The sequence below is a fragment of the Manduca sexta genome, chromosome 15 (genome assembly GCF_014839805.1).
Source record: "Manduca sexta isolate Smith_Timp_Sample1 chromosome 15, JHU_Msex_v1.0, whole genome shotgun sequence".
Taxonomy (NCBI): Eukaryota; Metazoa; Arthropoda; class Insecta; order Lepidoptera; family Sphingidae; genus Manduca; species Manduca sexta.
The window spans coordinates 9835494-9863082 of record NC_051129.1 but is presented as its reverse complement, the minus strand read 5'-3'; the positions used below and the strand labels follow the sequence as shown (position 1 = coordinate 9863082).

At 34.5% G+C, this 27589-nt stretch overlaps 1 protein-coding gene across 4 annotated transcripts in view; it reads left to right on the top strand.

Moving 5' to 3' along the window:
* Positions 1-27589, top strand: part of LOC115443804 (tyrosine-protein kinase Src64B) — a 102563-nt gene that overhangs the window by 67013 nt on the left and 7961 nt on the right. For all 4 annotated transcript variants that reach the window (XM_030169374.2, XM_037438766.1, XM_030169375.1 and 1 more), the window contains one exon: positions 18702-18786. In XM_030169374.2, the coding sequence (XP_030025234.1) occupies positions 18738-18786 (49 nt within the window). In that variant the 5' untranslated portion in view covers positions 18702-18737. The remainder of the gene's footprint in view (positions 1-18701; positions 18787-27589) is intronic.

Sequence of the window (27589 nt, the reverse complement as noted above, 5' to 3'; positions counted from 1 at the left end):
ATACTTTTAACGTTAGTGTAGCCCCGGCATTATGAATTCCTTGTTGCAATAATGTCAACGTTAAAAAATTTAGTGTTTTATAGATAAGACAAAGGCGGCAAAAGTTCTAAATATAGAGATCTAGCGTCCCAACCGCTGAGCCCAACAACAATAAATAACGGACTTCTAACACCCGCGCCGTGAAACTTGGCGATACCTGCATTGTTAGACTTGGATGATATTTATTACTTTACTACCCATAAGAGAATGGACTTAATATACGAGAAAAGAATGTCCAGTAATATGAGATTCATTCGAATAAAAAATGCTCGAGATAGAACGGCAGATGTCCAGCCTGACATATTGTCAGACACTTTGATACGTACGTGTGGCTTCCGAACACATTGCTCAGTAAAAACTGAAGGTACCACAATCTTGCCCATCTTTTATGCTATCAATACTGCCATATGACATCGCAAACTATACATTACGTCAGCATCAAATGAATGAACTTACAAGGGGATGAAGACCAATATGGAAGACAGTCATTAAGTCTACATATACATTTGAGACGCAATGTACAACGAAGTACACGCGTTGTATACAACGTACTTGATCGTGCACTTCGATGCACTCAAGGGAATCAATTAAAACGTTATCGGAAGATACACCTGCGATAGCAGAGTTATAAACTACGCTTCGTTGGATACTCTTTGGATTTTTCTGTTCACTATGAAGGTTGAAATTATGGACCCTCGTCAGCGTAGTTATTTTAATGGCGTTCTAAGAAGCTTTTGGCATAGTCTTGATTTAGTTATTGTGCCTGTAGGGCGTGTACTATGAAAAAACCCTTTATGCTTATTTTTAAGTCTTTTTTTCCAAACTCTAGAAATATTAATTTCACGCATTCTTTCCAGCAGCTACTTTACATTATTACTTTACGGCTTATTTTATTAATATTTATAAGATATATAGTCTAACGGCTGGTCCTAGCGCGATATGGAAATCTTCACCGAGACGTAGGCCGCGGGTTAAAAGCAGCCTCTGAGGCACGCAACTTTGACCCTTCGAAGGACCGTATCCACTCATTACTATTGGTTTTTTAAATGAAAACTTTCTGAAAGAACTTTTATAGTTTTCTGTTTCTTAAGTTCTGCTTAATCGCTATCCATCAACGAGTTGGATGGAAGACTACCCGATCTATTTGAAGAGAAACCAAATGCTCTGATGTTATAATTCTGATCAATAAATTATTGAATTAATGTACACCAACGGAACTGTTAATTGTTACACCAATGTTTTTGAATAAAACCGTGTGTTTATTTCAAAATCATACGAGGCACAAATATTTCAAGTGCAAAACATATTGCCAACTCAAGCAGAAGTTTACGAAGGTAGAATATTATACGCTAATATGGATTCAAAATTTCACATGATTTGCCTTCATGTATGAAACATTCACGAAGTACTTCGGCCAAGTTCGCATAATCATTATTCAAATAGAATTTGTCATGTTTAAGATGGAGTTCATTAGCGTCACCATTTTAATGTTTATAACGGGATTTGTATTTATTTATCTTTTTAATAGTTATTTATTAGCGAACGTTTTATTTTGAAATCAATTTGATGGAGTGCATAATGTAAGTCATTAATTTAAATTCACATCTTAAACTTCCCGCAAAATGAATTCTCTAATCACCTCTGCTAAGTGGAAAACAGTTTTGGATTCAAATCCGCAATCATGAAATGCTACTCTTTATACAGTTTGTACAAAGAGATGCCGATAGCTGACACCATAGGAGCTTACTTATTAAACTGCCACGGATAAGTTTTATTATACATCTCTTGCTGATAATTCACTACTATACTGCAGTCCTTGGGTATATATTGTTGTGATTTTCCTTTACGGAGCGATTTGCTAGATATTTTCTTTCTCGTGCTAAATCCTTTTGCGATCATTGTTTGCCGTGTCTTTAAAGGTAATCAGGGTATGTCCCAGATTCTAGAACCCATTCTTACCTTACAAACGCATTGACGATTTCTCTTATATGTGTTTTATAGACAGCAATGACACTAATTCTTATTAGTTAGTTACCTAGGATGTGAGTTTCACCAAAAAGCACTGAGTTAACATAGTAGTTATCAGTATAGTCCCATATGCGTTGTGGTTATAGGTACCTTTTGCAATGCGCCGAATTGGACCACGCCTGCATTTCAACTAGGTAGCCAGATGTGCAACAAATGCACCCACATTCGCCACTGGTATTTTCGTCTGTTATAGGGGAAGTTATCGCTACATCGTCTACATTTATAGTAGTTTATTACAAAGTCGGGCAAAATATGTAGCTATAGGGTGAGTATTTCGACTACTCACCCAATGGGCTACCTTTGAGTTTAATACATAATGTTAGGGTTCACAGAAACCAATGAATATATATTTTAGGAAATATAATGTGCACTACTGGCTGTGTAGATTACCATGGTAAACTTGGTATATTTATTCCTACCTATTGTTATCTCTCTCTTACTCTGATCTTCAATATACTCTGTACTTTGACCATCAGATATGCGTACACATTGTAATCAACACAGTTACTAAATATATAACGTCATTATTAATTTTATTAAGAAAGATGCTTGCAAAGTTCGTAATATCACCATTAACTTATACAATATTACACGGAAATATAATACTCAATATACCTCGATGTGGAATGAAGTTTCCCCCACAGTTCAGTATGCACCCTCAAATTGCCGCTTGTAAAAATAAAACTGTCTTCCATATTACGAATTCACACATCTGTTGTCGCATTATACGTATCGAAAATGGTTCTAAGTATTAGTTCTTCTGTCTCGAAGTATTGTAAATTTTTGGTTTCATCTTTGTTTGTTTTAACTCGAAAACTTTTTTCTATCTCAGAACTTATTGCTCACATACAGACCTTAATCCGCGTTTTCATCAAAATCCATTAAACCAATATGTAATAAACATAATCCTTTCCTTATACGTTACGTGCCTATCTCGGCGATAATGCTTATCGTATTACATTTATCATGGTAAATATAATTTCACGAAAGGTCAAGGAATTAAAATACTATTATACTTAACTACCACATATTTGTAGCTAAACGTGTATTTATTTTACCCTATTCTATTGGAGTCTATTTTTATGACGTCATTGACTATAATCTCAGAACATTGTCAATGAGTAAGCCCCAGGCAGGACATTTACACTTAAATTAAAAACTTCAGCCCTCCCCATTGTTCGAAATTGCGATGGCTTATCCATTATTCGGCCACACCTTTTAATTAAATGCCAGTCGACAATTTAAAAATTAACTTTTCAATACGAGAACATTGCTTACACATTATCTGTCTACATCAAATTGTGTAAGATTTAGATCAATAGATAAGTTAATTACAATGCTTTTAGTCTTGTAAAACAGATATCATATTAAGAATAAATAAATTAAAAACTTGCGTCAGATCTGAGTCTGATATAAAAATAAATCAAAACAGCAAATTCTGACATGTACCTCCTCTACTTAGAGACTGTAAGCCGGTTGGCTTAATCATATATCTAAAGCCGTTATTAAGTGTGTATTGAGGCTTTGATCATTCACCGTACCCATTAATGCTCCTTCAGCTGGCAATAGACAATACAAGTATCTTCATTCAAGTAACGTATCTCATATACAAACCACAACGATATTATCTTACACGTGAGTTCTAGTTAAGGCGGAAGATACTAAAGTGCTGTTTAATGTAAATAAATGAAACATTTATTGGAGATAGAAAAGAAACTAATGAAGTAAAAAACAATGAATCATCAATAAAGTTTTCCAATGCGTTGTCAGAACACGAAAGACGATAAGTAATTAATGCAAGCGAATTGCGTGAACGCAAACATGTTCGGAAGTGGGCTACGTAGCACAGTCGAGTCTGCAGGCAGCAGGGAAGCCCTGTGGTATTGATCGCTCGACTCGCGCCCCACGCGTTATGACCATCGGCGACAGAAGGGCGCTCACGGCTTCCCAAAAACATTCCAACGGGTTCCAAATGTACGAAAAGTGCACGAGTCGTGTTGTCGGCTTTAGAATTAATAACGGCGTACCAAATGTTACTTGTCCTTTCTTATTCGTTATAGCGATATATATCATTAAATTACTTGTGTTTGTTGAAACTCATTAAAATTATCTTATTATGTTTCGTATGGTACACCTGAATAATTTGCATTGTTGCTACGTGTTAAAAGTTTAAATTAATGTGTAAATTATCTCCAATCTATTTTCTTTCATTTACATCTACAAACTTGTGAACAACTACAAAAGAAAAAAAAAAGTGGTTTTAATACAATGTTAACATAATATAATTTACGATCCGTTTTAATCACATCAAAGTTGATCGACCTTTAGATTGTCGACCGAGCTAATAACCTTTGTGACCTGCGGCCCGCGGTCTACAAACTCGAATGCCTAATCAATGACCCTGAACTCAATGATATCGGTCTGTAGAGAAAATGATGAATATATTTTAGACACAATATTTTCATCAATGGCACGTAATTGGCATAGTTGAACTGCGGTTTTTGCATCGAATATTAAGCTTTTAATAGCGCTTGAAAATTGTAATGATAATTCTAATTGAGAATTTGATACGAGACTTTGAAAATTAGTGCTCAAAAATTATAATTTGGTAAACATAATATTATATGTATTCTCTAATTAAAATTATTTGGAATACACGACTTCTGTTAATTATTTTTTGTTTCTTTGTCAATGCTATACATTATACAAATCTTTTGCCTATGACATCAGTATCGGTAATAACGCAATGCGAAAAGTTGACTAAATGTCCAAAGTAATATATACTTGCGCAACAACAATTATTTCTCTCCATAACCCGGGCAACTATCATGCCTCCCAAATGACGTCCTTCCATACCAACTCATCCGTGAATAATTTTATGATTTACTACTGTTCCAACAGGCAGGCAATCGGATCGGTCGACACCGATTTAATCCGATTAATGGAATTTTGTTTTCGTTAGTTGAGATAAGTTTTCCGTGTGCACACCGAGATTTGTCCCAGTTGTGAAATGGTCTGATGTTTTCAATATAAACATCGGCTCATCGTGAGCTCGACCATAAACATCCCGTGCAAACTACAAGTGGGTTAACATAATATAATCGCTTTACGATCAAGTTACATCATAAGTTGTTGCAATTTATCGGCAGTTACAGACTTAAAGATTATCGCGTTTCGATGTAACTTGGTTAAAGCCTCGTATTAGGAGTTAGCGTTGTAAAGGGCGAAGTGAAACACCTCGTCTTAAAAAAATTCGCGTAGGCTATTGAAAGAAAATTGTCGATGCATCATAGAAACGCCATTGATCATTAGGTTACTATACCAAACTAAAAGCTTCCTAAAATAATATGAATCTTCATTAGATTTGTATAGTCCTTGAGCTGGTTCGCTTTACTAAATCTAAACTGACTTCAAAATGTAGCTGGCACTATGAAAACTGTAATATACGCTGGCGATTCAGAGATATTATTCTTCTGTCACTCTGTCCTCATTACGAAACCAAATCCCATTGTAATAACCTGTCACGGAATTTAAAATAGAATTCATCCGTGTTTATGGACCGGGCCTCGATGCGGGCGCATTGTTGCAACGTTCCGTGTATATAAGCCTTTGTATGGCTCCCTTGGTATTCGTACATATTTTGAGCAAAAAGCAGGAGATAAACAAGATTAAATGCATATTCATCCTGAAAATGCCTCATATAAGGCAGTTAACGGAAATTGGCCAAACAGAGAGGGTTAATGTGAATCCAAGATATTTCATTCGTAGGGGAATGAAGATTTAGTATCAGTGATAGAGGGTGTTCCTGTTTATCTTCGTTGTGTTGATGTATTGCATGATATTCCAATTCTCGTGTATATCCTACTCAGATTTTCGCATTCAACAATTTGCACCTGCTTTCTAATATTGTAATAAATGCAAAGTTACACAACGTATGTGCAATAACGTTTATTATTGCAAACACAACTTGCTCCAACAGTATATTATAACAGAATTCAATTTGTATTTGCACTAGTGATCTGGTTTCTTTTGGCTTTATCCACTACTTAACACGCTATCGTGTGACAACTATCGTAAATCGTATTCTTAAGACACAAGCTAGAAAACTAGAATTTCTACCTCAGTTATGCGGTATAAAATATTTAACATTTCACAATTACGGATTTAGTTAAAATTCTTATGTCTTCACTTAAAATAAACAGAGTGCAGCATACCAATATATCAGGAACAACACTGGCGATAATTCCTCAACACCTAGATTCAATATTTGACGCAAATACTTGTGGACCATACAAATGTTTGCGGTGGTTGGGCACACATGCGCTTTTGCGGCGTAATGGACTGCAAAATTGCTATACCGGATGGTCTATACAGGTATAACAAATATGGTGATACAAAGATATTTGATGTAAAATTTAACGAGGTTTAAGTTTCAATGGAATAAGACGAATACTTAATACTAATAACACTTTTAAACGTAACAATGAAGGATACGTTAGTGATAACTAAAACCAGTGTGCTGTTAAATTTGTCGGCAACACAACTGTTGTTGGCAGAATCTAATTCACATTAACTCCATAAGTAATACCAAATCCAAATGAAGCAACTAAAATTTACATGTATCTTAGCGTGGCTTTTGAAATAGAATATGTAAATGGACACGCATACGAAAGCTTTGAATATTTGAAATATTGGTTGTAAGTGTTCGTGGATGAACGCAACCTTGGTAACGCCACACGTTTGCCTTATTGATGTAACTGTATTTGATCTTCACGCTATCAATTTGTTCACAATACGCCTAACACTTCAACAGTTTGACCATCAATTATGCATTTTACACGCTTATGTTGAAAGCAAATTATCATGTGTGAAGTTTCTAATATCACCACGTAAAATTAAATATTTGTTTTTTTTTATCCTGGCCCGGCAAAGAGACTCCGCTGCATCTGAGAGTAAGTGGATTAGGATATCCAATAGAATGTCGAATGACGAGAGATAATTACCCCATATCAGTCGACACAATTATGCAGGCCTGTCGGACTTGGATATACACAGACTGCTCCCACAACGCTCACAATTAAGCTGGCCGCTACGGCGGGTTTTAACACCTTGTACTGGTCGCTATACGGGCGGACCCACGTACCACCAATAAAATTGGTGGCGTATTGTTTTACTCATATCACTTCGATATGGAAATTTACATATTTAGCTTTCATATTCTGCCGTATCGTGACTGTTCATCATTTTATGTGTTTGCTTAGCCCCTATATTGTAATATCTAATCGTATTTCGTTCCTCAATAACCATACGTAATATTTTGAAGGGCGTACTAAACTCAATAGGACCATAACAATCGTTTAAGGAAACATCAATATCCGTAACGTATAATTTTATTGCAATATGTCTATCTAATTACGTTTAATGAAGGATGTTTCGCAATTATCCGACTGATCAAATGTACAATATAATATGTGTCCTAGGAATGATTTCCGGCGGACATCGTCTGGTAAATAACTCCTTTTGCAGTTTCATTTATACGTGACCCGCTTTTTAATAATGCTTGTTGCTTCTCCGTAGGATACTTTATTCACTGTTTGTATTTTACTTTTAAAATATGGTTATTTTGTCGTAATTATGTCTGGATGATGAAAGGGTTATCGTTTCTAAGAATCGGTATTCTTCTGCGTTACAATTAATAGGCTATTTAAATTATTACAACTTATAAAACCATATACTTTTCTTAATGTCTTCAGATTGTAGAAAAAAATATTTTCACACATGTTTAACTTTAGAACTAACTTTGTAAGAACCGTAACAAAGGTTTCGAGATTCATTTAATGCTCGTTAAGTATGGAATGTTTACTTCAAGTTTCCTGCATAATCAAAGTCTTCGCTTGTGTAGTTACTTAGCTAAGTTCCTGGTTCATCGTCGTCACCACTTATACGCTCCAGTGGTGTAAGTCAGTAACAATACTCCTGATTAACTTCATGTCCTTCTATATTATCTTCCAGTATTTTCTTTGAAGTATTTTTGAATAAACTGACGAGGAATCTAGATGGCCGTAGTACTAAAGCATCTAATAGTTTATGGTTAGATCAAGAAAATAAGAACTCTGTTTAAAAAAATCTTTATCGATTTTATAACCTCATCAAAACTAATTACAAACAGATATTTCAGCAAAGCGTTCTTACTTAACAGTATACATTCCAAAAACATATTTTGGCCTAGTTCGAAATAATTGGTTGTACTTTAACACTCCTTCGATTCGCTTTAAAAGCTTTTCAACAGTTAGAAAGTTGAACAATTAGGGCGCTATTGCTTTATGGTTCGAATTTTCGTAGTAGAAACATCCCCATTGGCTTTCTTGCGCACCAACAAAGTTTTACATCATAAAGTGGTTTCGCTATTTCATCTATTGGTGTATTGCATAAAACTCACACTTTACTAGTTACGATTGAATAATGGCTTAATAAAGCAGTTTCTTGAGAAATTCTAATTCGGATCATGAATTTTAGTTACGCAATAGAGACCACTTCGTGTATTACGCACTGTTACTTTCTGGTTCCTTTCGTTCGTGTACACCGATTAATCTTTGTCGCTAATAATTAATTCTCGTTAGTCATTATCTTCATTTTCCATCGATTTTGTTAAGTCCCGCAATTATTTAAAGAATTATTAGAGTGTAGTTAATATTTATGCATCACCTATATTTATGATGTGTTTAAATGATGAATTTATGCTTTTTTATTGCGTTAAAGTATGTCATGAATAAACTAGTTTTACTAATGATTTCTTATGTTTACGCAAATGTTAGACATTAAAATTGAACTATTTTTCGGATTTTATCGCGGTTGTAGTATTTTAGTTTTCTCCCGAAGTGCCGAAGACTTTGCAGCCATCGTGGTTACGGGGAGGACCACGAAGGCTGCGATAAAATACGAAAAATAGTTTAATTTTAGTTTGACTAACTTATATCGAATATTTAATTATTAGGTTATTTGTATCCACAAATATAACAAATTATTAGATATAACATCCTTCTGAAACACGTAACCAAAAGCGTTGACTTTGGCGTGGCCGGGCGGATAAGTTACAGATTTTTTTCGGGTTAACAATTTTACTTCCACCAACTACTATCAAAGTAATTCTATTTGTCCCTTTAAGCTAATTACACTGAAAAGAGCCTTGATCGGCAGTTTGTTAATCATAACAAAACTGCTGGCCGCCACATAAGTCCATTGTCTCGGGGGCAGCTGCGCTCGGCGGCCGCCTGACGTCCTTCAAATACAAATCATTGTCAAGTTCAAAAGAAATAACGTGTGGGGACTGACAAATGTTTAATTCAATAAAACACTACCATTACATAACATAACAGAGGTTTCTTTCAGAATTCAAATAAGCCCCAATTATAGGCCATTCAATGGCGCAAGAGCTGTTAACAAAAGATTTACATAGGTTAATTTTGTATTCAACGACGCGAAGAAAATATGTGATCAAAACCATTGTTCGTTAGTTTTTAAAGGCTCTAATAAAAAATAAAACTCAAACAACACGGCCTTATACTATATACGGTACTAAATATAAATCACTTATCATGTTGTTGCACATATTCGTTACGTACATTGATTAGATCTCATTTTACTTCCTCCACTTGCGGTTTAACACGGAGCTTTTGAGGTTTTGCGCGGGCTTCGTGTAAATATAAACACACATAATTTTTTTACTCGTTAGCTTGAATTAAATCGTTTACAAATTTATGGCCTCTGAGACTTAAACTTGCTTTCTTCGACCTATATTTTAGCTCGGAGACGAAGTTTCGATGAATAATTCATATAATCTCGGAATACCTAATTTTCTCTCCTCACATAAATGAGTTTGATGTAGGCCAAAGAGTGCGAACTCCTTAGCTACCAATTCACAGTTACTTGAATCACGAATGTAATCCTTTTACGAAATAAATAGTGAATAATTAGTTAGATAAGCGGCAAACGCGTCTGTATTTTACAGATGCCTCAGACGTCGCTCAATTACGCAGTCAATTTGCCGACACCACGAGGCTTTGTTCAGCAAACCTTCCGGCGCTTCACTCAATGATTCCCCATTGGTTTCAACAACTCGTTTGCCGCCGTGATTTATTTCACCTGATAACAACGGACCAATCCCAACCAGACCTTTCATTTGTCTTCCGAAATTGAACTGTGGGTAAAAAATATCGGCATTTCCGCATTTCGCTTTGTGGTTCAAGTTCAAGATTCCACCCGGGCTGGGTTATTGACCGGCCTCGGAACATGCGCGACAGCGAATCAAATCTTCGTTCTACGACTCAAACATTTAAATATTTTTTCTAAATTTATATATTCAAATGGTTGTATCGTATTCATCAATTTTTTTTTTGGAGTCGCTTATTCGCGACCTTTATTTCTAACATCGTTCTCTCACTTACTTTCACCCATTCAACACGATGTATTGATTATCCTCTTATCTAAAGCGTTCCTGTTTGAACAAGGCTTCGTTAAGCCCTTTTATTGGCCTTTAAGGCTTAACTACAATCGGTTAGGGACATTGATTTAGTTCTAAGGTTAATCCTATGGTAATATTTTATCAGCTCTTTGTCATATTGCGTTTTTGACGTTGCAATAATGCTTTGTCGATATCAGTTTTAGTGTCAGCTTTGATTATGAAAGCCGTTGATCGATGTGTAACCGTGTGGTATTGAAATATTTTTGTTATTGCGAGTGTGAATGTTGGTACTGACTGCGAGCGGGCTGGCGACGAGCCGCCGGTTTTAGGGGAACAATGGTGGGTTAGTGATATTATTGATTGGCAGCAACAGGTTGTTGGGGCGCGACGTCCCCCGCCTCCTCTTCAACAGCACATTCACTTTCTTCCTGTTTTCAATGCACACTGCATTGTATATTAAGTTATGTGAATTCATCTTTAATTACAATCACTGATTACTTTGGTACGCATGTTCTTCTTTATTATATTAATTTCGAAATCATTATTCCACTTACAACAACGATAACTGATTACTAATTCAGTTTAAGTAATTGATTATTATTTTAAAAAATAATAGAGACCTAGAAATATAGTACAAGTTCGTAAATTGTAAATAACGATTGCATTATTAAGAGGTTTAACAAAATACCTTTTAAAATACACGGTAATTAATCACAAAAATAACAATTAAGAATCATTGTTAATATAACTTGTGAAATAAAGAGGAACTTATCTGTCATCCCGATGGAGCAGTCAACGCGCCGTTCCTTAATTAAAATCTGTGAAAACTGCCTCGGAACAAATTGCTTCTACGGCTGTTATCTTGTCGAGTTTATTGTTTGATTATTCTTCTAATTATGAGTTAATTTTGAAAGGGGAGACTGTTATTTCAAAAATCAACTTCTTTTATTGTTTGCTAACGATAATCTTGGCTGACACAAGATGCTAAATGTAATAGAATGCGGATTTGATTGTTATGTTCGCCAAGGTATTTTAATTGGTATCAAGTATCAAGGATGCTATATAACTAAACTATGTTGGTTTTGGTAATTATAATTTGATCTTTGTTAGGCAGTGGGCAAATTCCGCATTAAGAACAAGTATTTAATCTAGTAATATTCATTTATTATCGGTGTTTTTATTACAGGAACAGAGTTCTTGGCATTAAAATATACAAATAATAAATTTATCAAAGCAGTTTAACTGGTTGGGCTAATAACAAGAAGTAATATTTGAAATTGGAAGTAACAGCCTTTTATGGCACCCCAAATGGTTATAGTTGGATAGTCGCCTTAGTAAGCTCAGGGAAAACAATTAAATTAAGTAATGGCTTCCTGCTAGCACCTGTGTTGCAGATAAAGTATGCTGAAGACACGAACGGCGTGAAATATAACACCCATATCGTACAAAATTACTATTTTCATATAAGTAACAAGCAGATGATTAATATAATTTCTTAAGTATTACTTTTAAAATATATCTATTTTAAAAATCATTAAACGTAGAATTGGAGAATAGAATACGTTAAACTCAAAAATGTGTTGAGATTTCTGGCGTCGCTTTTGCATTTCACGTTGAAATCTGAATCAAAAGTTCAAGCGCGTCGCTGTTGGCATGGGAGTTTGTACGGTGAATTTTTAAAATAGTTGTACAATTCGTAACCTCGAAATATATTTGCTGTGTTGAAAAAAGGTTAGGAAAAAAAAGGCTACAATGGCAAGAATATGTAGACAAAGACTTTGATTGTAAATAATATATGAAGAACTAATTTGGATTACACCAATATCTATCTTAAGCAAGAAAGTAAATGTTTAATACGTGAGTAGGTATTTCAATTTGGAAGAAACATTGTTTTTATCATTAAAACCTTGTCTCTGTCATTGATTTAATTAGCTGTCACTTGTCAGCCACTCCATATGATAAGTTTGCTAACAAGTTGTGCCCTTTTTGTTTCCACTCTGCAACAGAATGGAAGCGACGTTGAAATATTGTTTGTTTCTATACGAGATGGTTGGGAATGAAATGTACAAAACACTAATGTATTGAATTTTCGAGTTTAGTTACTTATTTTTGATATATTATATATAAAATCTGTTTCGTGAGTTTATATCTCCATTATTGGAATATTTACACAAATAATGAAATTTAAAACGAGAAAAACACAAGTAATTTATTTTATTAAATTAATAAGTGCTTCGAAAATTTTATTTTAATAGATTTAATTCCATAACATCAACAGCAATACTCATTCATGGATTTGAAATTGATTAAAGATATACGTTATATTGTAAGTATACATAGGAAGACTGATGTAATATATTAAAAAGTATAATTGAATGAAATTGCATACACCGACATGAAATTACCTAGCCCTGCTATTCTTTATGATCCTGACGCATGGATCGCTGACGTCGACCGCCTGCTTGAGAATTGATTACAGAACACACGTCCAATTCAGCACGGTACGAAGGTGTGGTGGCTGTTTATCCAATTTAATTTGATTTTGCTGACGTCACTTCGCATTTGCGCCATTTCGCTCGTTGCAATTTCTCGCTATCGCACACGCGCTCTTTGTAATTTTCACTTTATAAATATTGTGAAGTCGCGGTGGGTTGTTTTGTTCGTAGAAATCTTCTGTTTAGTGTTAAACATAGCTTTTATTATTTTGTATTGAAGTTCATGGATCAGAAATTTATGTATGTGCGGTAGTTGATGTCTATTTCTAATATGCTGAAATACCTTTCAAGTTAAGTGAAGTTATATCTAATTATCATATAAAAGGTGCGTATTTTGAAGTTATTAGTAAATTTTTAATGCTGTGTAAATTTACTGAATAATATATAATAAAAATTAAGATGCAAGCATGATAACATCACAAAACTTGTTAAAGCATTGTAGTATTACTATTGAATACTTTATATTAGAAGAAACACACACATAGTTCGAAACACATAGTTCTAAATTAACTCCGGACCGCAAACGAAAAACTTTAAAACTAATAATGTAAATTCCAAAAGCCTCGAAGTTGTGTTCAGTATTTACATAAACGTACAGTCAAGTTCATTTGAAATTATTTCAAATATTTGAATACAAACATGCATAATATTTCTGAATAAATTATTCTATTCAACGTAGATGAATACGTAACGCATGATTCATAAGCCACTATGATTGTAAAGGACCAAAACCTCACAAAGGAGACGAAGGAATTTAGACATGTAACCGATATTAATAACGTTCAATGTATGAAATACTAAAACCGGACGTGATTGTGTATTCCGAATGATTGTTGACAAACTACAAACTGCTTTGTTGAACATAAATACGAGGAAAAACAATTAGTATTCATCGGTGATAATTTCAATAGGCTGTTTAAAAAAATATATTCTGGCGACGTTATTTTCGGTGCTTCCGAATGTACAAGAATGTTTCTGATGTCATGTAGGTAGGGTGGTGATGCGGTTTTGGAGGTCGATGACATGACAGGAAGCCTTAGTAATGAAAGTGTTTTAGTGTCAACGGAATCATTGTAAGCGTTACTGTGTACTTATCGCTCGTTACTTTGTTGACGTAGTGTGCTACAAAACGGATTATATTCAACCTACATCGAAGTTTAATATAATTTGTATCATCAACAAGGAACGATAATGTCGTTAGTTGTAATTTTTTTGCTGGTTAACAAAGCAAATGCTTGAATTGAATGCTGGCAGAATTATCGTTGGAAATGTTTTCATTAGTTGATATGAAAGCAAAATTACAATGATGCCCTTTTGCTTCTAAAGTTTTGCATATTGCATGAATTATTAAAATAGTGTCAAAGAATTTTCAGTGACATTGAATAAGAAATAACCTTGCTCACAGTTGAGTCGGCATTTGAAATTAAAATTCATAATTTAGTTGTCGAAATATTTAAATATTTTATTGCTATTCAAAATAATTATTTTATAATAGTACCTTTTTCTATTTCGTAATCTTGTTCTATCATAACTATTTATATAATTGACGACGAAATACATTAGGAGAAGTAATACATTCAATCTCCGAAGCAATAAATATCGAATCCCTGCAAAGATTCTTTCTACTAGCGTTCAATAACATTCCTGCTTCCTTCACATTTCTCAATTATCACTCCGTATTAGTTCCTGTCTATAAAACACAAGATCCTTTGAAAGCTGAACTAATTACACAATCCATTCCTTATCGGGTCGCGTTATCGACGTCCTGAGGTTCCCACGCTTTGATAAGGTGATGTATTGATACATGGATAACTTTGTGCGAACGATAAAACACTGATTTATGGTATGGTGGTAAATTTTGTTTATGTAAAGCGTGCTCAACTCCAGGTAGGCAACAGCTTGGCTGTGCTTCTGGCATTGCTTTAGTCCATAGGCGGCGCGGCGGATGCGGCTTACTATCAGACGTACCGCTTGCTCGTTTAAGGTAACAAAGAAAATGTTTAAACGATTGATTTTTGGTTTAGCGGTTTAGTTTTGGTATAGTTGAAGTAGGAGTACGTAGTGAAATTAAAAGCGTTTTAGCAGAGGCTGAAGTACCTAAGTTTAGAGTATCATTAAAGCGGTTCGGGGCTTAACTAACATTCCAAATGTTAGTGGGATTATGGTACTTTACAGCATGAAGGGTCTTCGATATAGAAGGTGGGATTTTTGTAAAAAAAAAAATCTAGAAATTGCGGTTACAAGTCATGTTAGTGTTGCTGTAGTAATAGAAGAGGTCGGTTTTACTGTTATCAATAACCACAATATTGCCTGTGGTCCAGAAATCACTATACAATTTCAGAGGTATAAGTAAAAACATAGAAGTAATAAAAACTAAATCAGATGCAACCGAGCGAGGTCGCCAGTACCAACGTGAAGTTTTAACCATAAATTCGTCGTACACTCGCGGGTAAATGTTATCGCCTTTCAGTTTATCAACGTTCATGGAAACACAACAAGTTCATTACTTATACATAATCATTACAAAGCTGTTTTTTTCGTTAACGGACGGAGTAGATTATTCATAGATTACATATATGGACCATTGCGTCGGAATGGTCTAGATAATTCAAAAAGTTACAAGAATTATTTGTTAAGTATATTAGGTTCCGTAGGTGTAAATATTTTACTATTGAAGTGAATCGCACAATAATTAGTTAACCTCAATCTTTTTTTAGTTAAAATGCCATCAAAAATGGTATTCTTTCATAGGGCTTTCGGAAATTACTCCTATTACCTCCATATGTAAATTTAAACCTTTTACAAAGGCAATACAATAATACTAACTAAAAATATATTCAAATTAAAGAACACAATCCATAAGGATCATTATCATTTTTCAGCCACGGAACCCTAAAGACGAGATAGTTCTTTTCCCCTTTCTTCACACTTGTGATTTATACGTCATGGTCGCGTGCTCTCTACTTATTATAATAAAAACATCATTCAACAATGATACATGAGTCGTATTATAAAAATCTCTTGTTGGGAAAGGTTGATTCAATTGATCCTATTTCTCTTAGGGCTGTATTAACAACAGCAACGTTTCGCTCTTAAGTGCGACATAAGATGAGAGGTCAAACAAGGATCGGCATCTTATAATAGTCGTCATTTAATAAACCCTAATTAACATCAAGTCAAATCACATTTTAAGTCACAATATGTGACAGATTTTGACAGCTGACTTGTTCATGTAACGCCCACTCAGCAGAGAACAAGCTCTTAAGTGTCAGCTTAAACTTGATTCATTAAATAGTCCAATACGTTAAACGTCTACTTGAAATTTTACTCAAAAATGAGATTGATTTAATAAACGAGTCTTAGATCTCGTAACAAGACGAAGTTTGTATCTACTGGGTACTGTGAACTGGGTTTCCGCGACGGCCTCATGAGTACAGCTGTAGGGTAATATTTACCCCTGATAGCGTGTCACTCACGTAGATATGCCTTTGGGGTTCGAAGAACATCAGTGCATTACCTGCTCGTCGTAACTCGGGTATCTTGAGAATGGACGAACACAATACCAGGTTTTCGGTCGATGGTCACTAAGCGAATAACTTTATGCTTTCACTATCAGGGACTTCTGGATGGCTTCGCTTTCGAATAGTATTTTGCTAAGAGAGCCTCAATCTTTCTACTCTTATGGATGGCTGTGAAGCTTTAGAAAATATTGCAGCGTTCCATTTCAGACTCCAAAATTTTGCTAGATTGAAGACTATTATGTTTCTTACCTTGAGCCAGATAGGGTTTTGAAACCGATTTATTAATATTAACAAAAAGCCTCCTTGTATGCATCCAGACGGTGATATTAGCTTACTTAGTATGCTACGATAAATATCATTATTCATTTAAATTGCGCATTCACTTAAGGTTCATTTTAGATTGATTTCTTATGTTAACACGAATGTTAGATATTGAAATAAAACTATTTGCGGCTTTTATCGTGGTTTTTATACTTTTCTCCAAACGTTTCGAAATCTGCAGCTTTTATGGTCACAGTTCACTTTATCTAAAAACTGTCGAAAGTATAGTTTATAATATAACAAAACTTCAAATAATAAGGCTCAAAATGCAGCAAATATTTCTCACAACATTAGTCCGGTCTATATTTTTTAAATCTCACAATCCACGCGGCCTGCTTCCGGACGCTGACTTTCCCACATTTCTAATTCTCATGTAATAATACTCGCTGCTTCACAGCCTTTTGTGTTGTCGTACAATTGAATATTTTTTGTATAATACCGTTATTGTTATCTAAATGATAAGCTTATTGGAGTAACCTGATTGTTGCGTAAAATGTCCACGAAGATCCCACACTATTAGATAAGTTGCACTAATGACCCTGCTCATTAGCAGTTTTAATGATATATTTGTTTCAACTCGCTTTGTGGGAAAGATAAAAATGAAACAGATTAATTCATATTAAAAAATGTTTTAAAATATAATCATTTATATTTTATTTATTCGGTCAAGTTTCGAGAATGCATTGCTCAAATATGGCCGATATCATAATCTATGTGACGTCAAACTGAAAAAATTAAAAAACCCTAATTTCCTTAGTGTTAAAATAGCGTGAACACATAATGATGCTTCACAATGGTTCGTTATTAGAAGTATATGATTAATTGTCAAGGTGTTGCGCTTGGAATATTACAAACAATTTTCTTTTATCATGCGAGTAAAATTGTCGGATATTTTAAGTAATGATACAGTAATTCTTTCGAACGTGTTTTGATTTTTTACATGTGCTTTGGACGAGCGAACATTTCGCTAAATGTCCGATATCACCCACTACAAATGTACTTATTTTTAAAACAGTAGGAGATAATAGTAGATATTTAAAAAGAGATACATTGTATTTATTTTTTTACATGACTCGTTCTTGTCTTAGTTGACCTTTCGATTGTTATAAACAACGATCGAAAAGTAAAAACTTATTTTCTTCCATCAATTTTACTATTAGGTACATAAAATATGTTTCAATATTTGTTCTTGACATATATTTTAACGTGAAAAAGGAGTAAATATTAGCAAACTTTGTTTCGAGCACGTACGAACTAGACAGTTTTCGGATGTCTATTATCTAGCCAGTCAATTTAGCAATATCAGCGATAAATTTTGATGTTACAATACCTCAAGAGGTTTAATAAAAAGTGACATCTGGAAATATAATTTTATTAAAATATAAATCAGGTGTAATTCTTTCGCCTTGTCCACAGTATTCAAAGCTACAATATGTTATGTTTGAGTCCAATATGTTCTACATTCTACTTTCTACTATTTATTTATGTTTTAAATTTTACTTTCTTATCTTTACTTTGTTTAGACATAAGACAATAACAAACCTCCAATATATAGTCTCAGGATATTACTAACTTTAAATCGAACAGCCCATAGTTTAATCTGCACGAAACAAATATATACTTTAGGCACGAATGTTGTGGAAAAAAAAGTCCTTAATTTAAGTGATATTGTTGTAAACCATAACCCAAGTCATGCAATATACCCTCAGTACTATCTGTACAACGTGTGTATACTTATATATATATATATATATATATACATAAAAATAAACAATCATCTCTGAACTCAAGACAATGCTCACTGAACTCAGTACTAACAATTGACATTATTTTCAGAAGTGGCTTGGCGCGGCGTGAACGGCGGGCCGCGCCATGGGTAACAAGTGCTGCAGCCGCCGTCATGACCCCGAAAGACCACTCGGTAAGTTAAAATTTATAGCGTCAGCTCAGTACTTGGTTACAACTGGCTTACTTCCAAACCAATTGTCTGGGAAATGGTAAGGCTCGAATCTTCAATGAGGTGTCGTTTCGTTATTAAAATATACAGGAATTTTCTATCTCGAAGATTAGTAAAAGCGTTGGTATCGGTTGTTGCCTAATGGATTGGTTGATCTAGTGTCGCAGGAGTACTTAGGTGGAAACACTGGTGAGGTCCTATATTTAATTCAAAGTCAGGCTAAACAAATAAAGTTAGAAACACATGTGGGATACACGATAAAGAATTTTTCCTGTTATGAAGTTAGATTCGCCTTCTAACACAACTCGGGACGGAAACAACGTTGGCGAAGTAGGAACATCGGGAATACAAGCGTGAACTTGTGTACGCTAATGGCAGAAGTCATTAAGAAAACTTACACACCAACAAACACCAAATCGATTTAGAAAAAAATTATTAGTGGCAAGACGTAAGACACATGGCGAGGAATGTGTGCTCTAGTTGCACCTCTGCCTATCTCTTTGGGGATAAAGGCGTGATGATGTGTTTTCGTAAATACTTTCTTTGGCCCTTGAACAGCCTTCGAAACGAAGACAAGTTGGTATTCTGCACAAACTAATTAAATAATAATAGCGGCAGTGCAAATGCTAGTAAGGTCTTGATTGCAAATGCGTTGATAATTGTACACATTGTATCAGTGCGTTGACCCATTGGAATCGCTATCGTAATAACATCCGATCCTTTATGAGGTCGCTGTAAAACTTGTCGCGTATCAACATGCGTAATATCGCTTGCGTACATTCAAAAATGCATTTGATAATTTTTAATTGCAAATATTATAGCCTTGCGTCTCTTCAATACTTCCAGGAACAACGTATCCTATAATACTAGACCGTACAACGTATACTAGACCAATGCTTAAGAACAACAGTGCTTAAGCATTGGTCTAGTATACTTAAAAAGGAATTATAGCCAAAAATATTACGATATAGATCACCTTATGTCTCAGGGTGATTAACCCAGTACGGTACCTTTGTAATTCATACAATTGGGGTTATTGTTTCTTAGCTGTAGTAGCACTTGCTTTTCCGCAATTGGCTAGCCTGTATTATTACTATATGACTAAATTAAATGAATTTTTATTATTATAACAAATTGAAATTTAACAAATGAGTAAAGACTATTAGAATTATTGAAAAAATATACTACTACATTATTTATTTAGAGTATGTCGTTGCCGGCTGTGCTAGTATTATGTATTTCACAGCCATCAGTGTCCTTCACCCTAAGCAGTTAAATATAATTAAATTATAATTTTCATTGTAAAAGTACATGGAACTTTATAATAAACGTCAAATAAATAGAAAACTATGTTTCTATTAACACAATACAATTAGGTAAGTAAAAGATTCAAATTAAACTATTTTACGGATTTTATCGCGGTTTTAATATTTTACTTTTCTCCTACCGATAAGATCCGTAAAATAATTTAATTTAAATGTCTAACATTCGCGTAAACATAAGAACTCATTAAGTAAAAGATACAAATAATACGCTTGAATATGTGATGCGATGAATGAGTGTGCGTTTGGTTTAAAATTGAACAGTACGCCACTGTGATTCAGTTCTCACACTCCCGGCTCATTAATATTTTAATGTATTCTGGTTGCACTTTTCTTTCCTGTTTCGTCTGCTAAGCTCCTAATTAGGGTTCCGTAAAGTATGGATTGAATATAAACAGCTTAGAAATGATGCTATTGTATTAGGCGAGAATTTTTCAGTATGTTGAGCGCCATTTGCTGCGCATCAACCATGACTAATAAGTAATAAGACTGTTTATCAGTTAGTTTATTAAAACCTTCCTGTGATGAGTCTTCGCTTATTTAGATTTTCTATACAAAAAAAAATAGTATAGTAATGGAAGAACTCCATATATGAAGTCTGCCAAACGCTCTCCGTAGTAAAGGACGCCCGTGCCCTATAGTGGAACATAATAACAAAGCACTGGTTTAATTGTAATTTAAATAGTGCACTTATCTATAAACAATTTATGAATCCTATTATTTGAATACATATTAATGCGTCCGCCACGGTCCACGATTTCTTTCATTAAATAAGTCTGCGGTCTTTCTCAAATTACGGACCCGTAACACTTTTATCTCTCCAAATAGGTATCAGCTATCCGTTTGTTTTAAATTGTTTCGAAACATTGCCTATTTATTCTCGTGTGAAATTCGAGAAATCTATTACGCAACCGCGACTTATACTATGTCATTTCCTCTAACGGTTAACCTATTTGGATACTTATTTTGGCCCCAGTAAAAACGCACGGGGAGACCCAAGCTTATAAAAGAAACATTAGCGCCTTTTAGAGTAATTTAAATTAAATAAAGGTAATTTAAATTTAGTAATTTAAATTAATATGGGGTTTTATTTACACTCTGTTACATATAGATACATTCTCTCTACACACTCTGCTAGTAGATATTTCTTTTTTTTTTTGAGTATGGGACCCCACAGTCAATACCGGCTTGGCAACTGCAGGGCTCTATAGGAAAGTTGGGAGGGGATAGTTGGGAAAGAAATGTGGGGAAATGAGAAGGAACTCTCTTAGGATAGGAGAAGGGGAGAAGGTCAGGAAATATACTGATGTAATGATATTGGTGGTAGGTCTCTTATGTGTGAGTGTCCGCCTGGGTAGGTACCACCGCAATGTCTATTTCTGCCACCAAGCAGCAGTGTGTAGTCACTGTTGTGTTCCGATTTAAAGGACATTGCAGCCAGTGTAACTACTGGATGTAATAAGACTTAACATCTCACATCTCAGAATGGCGAGCGCAGTGGAATACCAAACAATACTTTGTAATTCAAGGCGTAGGAAGGTGTTTCTATTGTTTATGGGCGATCGTATCGCTTACTATAAGGCGAACAGTAAGCTCGTCTTGTCATGCAACGCAATAAAAAAGGAAGATCCACTGCAAATCCAAAGAAAAGAAAAACATGTCTCATTCTATCTGGCCAATGGCATTCAGACGCAAATACCCACAGTTGTATTTATACTGTAAAACATAAGCCGCTTTATAGTGGTCGGGAAGGGATTAAACTCGTTACAAATGTAAGAAAATCTGCCAGAGTGCTCTTCTATAAATTTTCAATATTTTTATCTTTCTTTTTTTATCTTTATAATACGTTGTTTGTATGTGTCAGTACGAAATGTTATTTCTTTTTCTTTATTTATAGCCATAATCGTTTAGTTCGTCCTGTTTTTTTTAGTAGAGCAAATGTGTTGCCTGATGGTAAGTGATAAGTGGTCCACTTTTATATATATTTTTTATTCTACGGTGGTCTACGTTTTTGGTGTTGTTGTATTACGGTACGCCTGCAGTGCTGAGGTCTTAGGTTCGATCCCGGGGTCGGGCAAAACAAAATATTTTTTTACAACCACACAACCACTTTAACAGTAATCGTTATATTTCAGTCAATTTACATAAAACCGTAATGTATTATTAACTTAAACCTTTCTCAAGAATTGCACTATCTTCTAGTAAAAACCGTACAAAAATCCGTTCAGTAGATTTTGAGAAAATCGATCACATACAGACAGACAACTTTTGGGGTCTGTTTTATAATAGGTATCAAGCTTGGTATATGCCGAAGAGTAAACTTCTTCGAAAGGTAACCCGAGGCAGAAAAAGGCCTTAGTTTATATATTTAAGCCATTTTAACAGAAAAACATTAACTAAGACACGTAAATGAACCTAAAAAGGAAGTAGGGATCAGTTTGTATGGACTCTTTGCCACATATATGTACATGTTCAATACTCCACTCAAACATCATTACTAACATTTACTAACTGAGTATCAACATCTGCCTTCAACGCCACTTCAAGTACCTCGCAACAGAATGTAAACCGTTTCCTTGACGTTAACAATGACGTTGATTTTTTCGCACGATGCTAACCGCCCATTAGTTGCAATTTACATTCATTTGTTTGTAGTTTACTCGTACGCGCGTACGGCACAGTTCTGAGGTAGCATCCATTGTTTCAGAACAATATTAATTGTACAGCAATGTTCATATTAATCAAAACTGAATTGTACCCGTTTTAATAGCAATTTGCGTTGGCTTGTAGTTTATTTGCGCAATATATATTTCAGTAGCTAGAGATAATATTTTGTTACAATTTTGGTTTTAATTTTAAATAATTGCCTCCATTAGTTCTAATGCTAAGATTAAACTATCAAGTTCTTGCAGCAATATATTGCTCTAGATCTTTCAGATGCGTTTACAAACGGCGATATTTCAATAGTTCTATAGACATGTGATTTGCTGCAAGTCCTGCAAGTCTAAAAAATTGCAGATCAGCTTGGCGTGATTGTTCTTACACAGTAAAATTGCTTGCGGAAGTTTTTTCTAAAGTAAATGTCGCTTAAGAATTTGTTAACTACGTGAAACTAATATAATTTTGAACTTTATAAACACAAATCGTAGGTACTCAAGCACTCTTTTAGATTCATATCTGTATTTAGGACTACATAAGTTACTTTCGAGTGTTTGTCTATGATAAGATAATGCAGACTGGACGTGTTCGTTTACCAGAGAACTACGCACGCGCACTGCGTAAAAATCAACTTCAGATAAATTGTTTATAGGTTGTATAAATATTTAAATGTTTAGAAATATATACATATTGTCGGTTGAAATTGACTTAAGCGACAAATTTTTAGAAAAAAATTAATTAGATTAAAGAAAAACGTAGAAAAAAGTGCTGATTTTGAATATGTACGCTAAATGTTGCTTACGTCAATTCGCGTTTTAACCGCCGATATATATCTTGGCCTATGTATTATTATTGTATAATACGAAGCCCTAAAACGGTCAATGGATCTCATATTTATGTTTTTATTGGTTTTGTCTGCGGTTCCGCATCGTGAAAAGTTCTCCCGGAATTAATATTTTCTTAGAATAAAAATAGCCTATAACACTCGGGATGTTGCTTCCTCAGTGAAAGTTTTTCAAAATCGGTTAAGTAGTTCCTGAGATTAGCACGTTCTAACAAACAACCAAACTCTTCAGCTTTATTAGTATAGACTCTTTAGTTTTTTGTATACAAATAATCTTCCTTGCAAAGTAATTTGTATAAATTCAAACGTAGAAATACATATTAATGCTATTCCCATGGTTATTATTGAATTGAATATAAAGTTATTTACCTTGTTTTTACGTGTAATGATCGCCTTGAGGTGGACCAGGAAAACATATAATTAGGTGTCTATTAAGCATATAACCTTTGAAGCAATTTGGTGTAAATATGTTCACAATTTTTCTACTCATTTATGTATTTTTATAAGTAGGTATTACTGGTTTAGGGGTGAGTCTCAGGTATTATATTATAGTATATAGTAGGTACAGTGGTTACCGGTTACTTTGAGGTAATATCCATTGATTGAGACAGGAAGCCTTTTTTTGTTTTTGTTTCGCGGAGAAAGTTCCTTATTACTACCGCCCAGAAGCCCCCGCGCACCGAAGGACGCCCTCGGCGTCTACGGCAGCGTGAGGCCAACTACACACTGCCGTCCATCCCGGGGGTCAACCGACAGATGTGCAAAAGATGCACAGAAATGCACTAGGGCGGACAGCCCCCTGCTGCCCGCCGACGACCCCCTTCGTGGCCCCTATTAGTCGCCTTTTACGACAGGCAGGGGATACCGTGGTGGAATTCTCCAAACGTCCCCATTCCACAGGGCGGGGAGACAGGAAGCCTGACAATTCGAATCGATAGGTTATGTTATTGTAATTGTAAACATCCATGCACTTGTACGATCAGCAACAAAAGTCGATGAACAGATACTAATTTACAAAACTCCTGAACATTGAAACGGACCATAAATCACTTACCAAAGAAGAGTACAGATAAAGGTTATCATTTCAATATGGATACCAAAGTAAAGCATTGGCTGAAAAAAATATGAAAAAGAAACTGACGTTTACGTTGAATCCTTCGAAGAGAATCTCCTGTCAGAATAATTTTGAATTTACACATTTGTTTCTTAAACCGGCCAGTGCTCTATAAAGTAGGATGTTTAAAATGTAACTAACCTATTCCTATTAATGTTATAATATTACTTACTAAAGTATTATGATGTTTTGTCCATACTTAAAAATGTATAATTCTGGTTATTAACTTCAATATATACTATTATATAAACCTGAAGAGTTTGTTTGTTCGAATGCGCTAAACTCAGGAACTGCTTAATCGATTTTGAAAATATTTCACTAATAGGAAACTACATTACTCTTAAGCAGGGATGTTATGGAGCTCCGTAACCGTAACCGAAACTATCGGATATCCGAAATAAAAATATATCCGTAACCGTAACCGTATCCGGTATAATAGTTTCGGATAAGTTTCGGATAATATGTACCGACAGGTTTTTGTTTCATCGCTCACCCGCCACGTGAATCTTATATAATATATTTGTTATTTTTAGTCATAACATAACCTCATTCATACATAATATTTTTTTTATTTAGGAGTAGGTAGGTACTTACTTAATTTAATAAAGTAAAGGAAAAGTGTTGTGTTACGTACTAAATTAATTTATAAGGACAAAATGCGTCCAAAGTAATTTAATTTGGTCATTTTTTTTATCAAGTTAAAGGTAATTTTGCAAAATGTAAACAGTGTAATATTAAAAATAATTTAAACAAAAATTAAACCACCTTCAAAAACCACTCAAAACCAAAAAAGAATTTCACATAACAAGTATATATTGGATACCAATTTTGGAGTTGGTGCCTAATTAAAATTGCTAGTTTAGCTAGATAAATACATTAATAAATGTACGAAAAATTTCCGTTTAATCTTTATAATTTCGGCGGTTATATTTTCTGTTAAAATTATTTTTATTTTTTGCTTTTTTGTGTTAGTAAAAAATAGACTGTCTCGATGGCGTAGTTGTCTTTCGCTCACAATACGACTGTCGCGCTGAGGAGTTACACCTCTGAGTACCCCTGAAAAGGGGAAAAGGTGTGATGCTATATACAGGGTGTCCCAGAAAGTAGTGCCAAGCGGAGATCCAGAGATAGCGCACCCCTTGGGGTATCCGAATCACCCGCATGTATGTTCCGCGATTTTTCATAGTTTTCGAGTTATGAATATTTTTCAGATTTTTTGAAAATTTTGGTTTCGAACAATTATATTATTTCTTTTTAAAAAAAGTAGACGACTTATACGAGTTTGTATGTAAGAAGTAGATTCAAGCGAACCTAATACAAAACACACTGATATATTTCGATCACTGTACAACTATCGCGCTGTGGTGTTATACCTCTACCTACCCCTAAAAAAGGGAAAGGTGTGATGCTATAAATATGTACTCGTATGTATGTCAGAAGTAGAGTCAACTAAACACAACTGATATGTTTCACACACAGTACGACTATCGCGCTGAAATGTTACGCATCTGCCTACCACTGAAAAAGGGAAAAGGTGTTATGCTGTATGTATAAGTATGTAAGAAGTACACTCAACCAAACTCAATGCAAAAACATAACTAAAAACGTCACAGGAAAGCTAAATTCGCGATTTCGTTTTCTTGTACGACATAATTATTCTAGGATTTTTTTAGTTTTAAAACCAAAATACTGAAGCGATTTTATGGGACTAATCTGGAGAGATATTCTTTCGAATAAAAAAATAATAATTTCCAAATCGGTTCATAAATGAGTGAGTTCTGAGGTAACAAACATACAAAAAAACATTCAAGTCGAATAGATAACCTTCTCCTTTTTTGAAGTCGGTTAAAAACTTTCCACGGATAGGAGGTGGCACTACTTCACTGAAACTTCATCTTAAATCAATTAATTAATTCCCCAATTAGTTCATAATTAATAATCGACGATGACGACGAACAATAGTTAGTAATCGTCGCCCTACTGTATTACATAACATTTTTATTTTACTTTAATCTTATATCCGTAACCGAAACTATCCGAAACTTACGGATAATCCGAAATAATTACATATCCGTAACCGTATCCGAAACCGATATAATTTTATTCCTATATCCATATCCGTATCCATATCCGAAATTGTATATCCATAACATCCCTGCTCTTAAGCGCTATACGCTACTTTCTATCCCGGGTAAATATAAAGCAAGACTTTAGTCCTTGAAAAACTTTTTCACGCAGGCGGAGTAGACAGCCAAAGCTAGTATGTTATAAAATAACAATTTAATTGATATTCTGGACTGTTGGAAAAAAAGTTTGTATATAAAACAAAGAATTTGCTAATTTCATCCACATTTGTATTTATTACAGATCATAAAAAATGGCTAGTAATGTTTAGCAGTGAATGGTTTGACGGCGTTCAGCTACTGTTGTAGTTTACTTATGTCAAGTTCTTTTGTATTTAAATTAATCAGTAACTTATGGTAAATGATAATGATTAGGAAATATTGGAAACAAATTATGTTCAACGACTTCTGTTGCTGACTGTACCTTGCACCTACCATTAATGAATGGTTCATTGTTTCTTTATATAAAAAAAATAAAAAAATAAACAATATTTTTATGATTCAAACGACAAACAAAACAACCATGACAATAAAACAAACATTTTCTAATTCATTCCAAGTGGTGTTTGTGTGTGGAGTGGAATTTATGCCCGATATGGCGATACGCTCGCCTCTTATGAGACGGAAAGCACACAGCGAAAAGTGAGTTACGCTTCTGCCTACGCTTTTACGGATAAAAAGGGCCAGTGTGTTGCTCATAATCTTA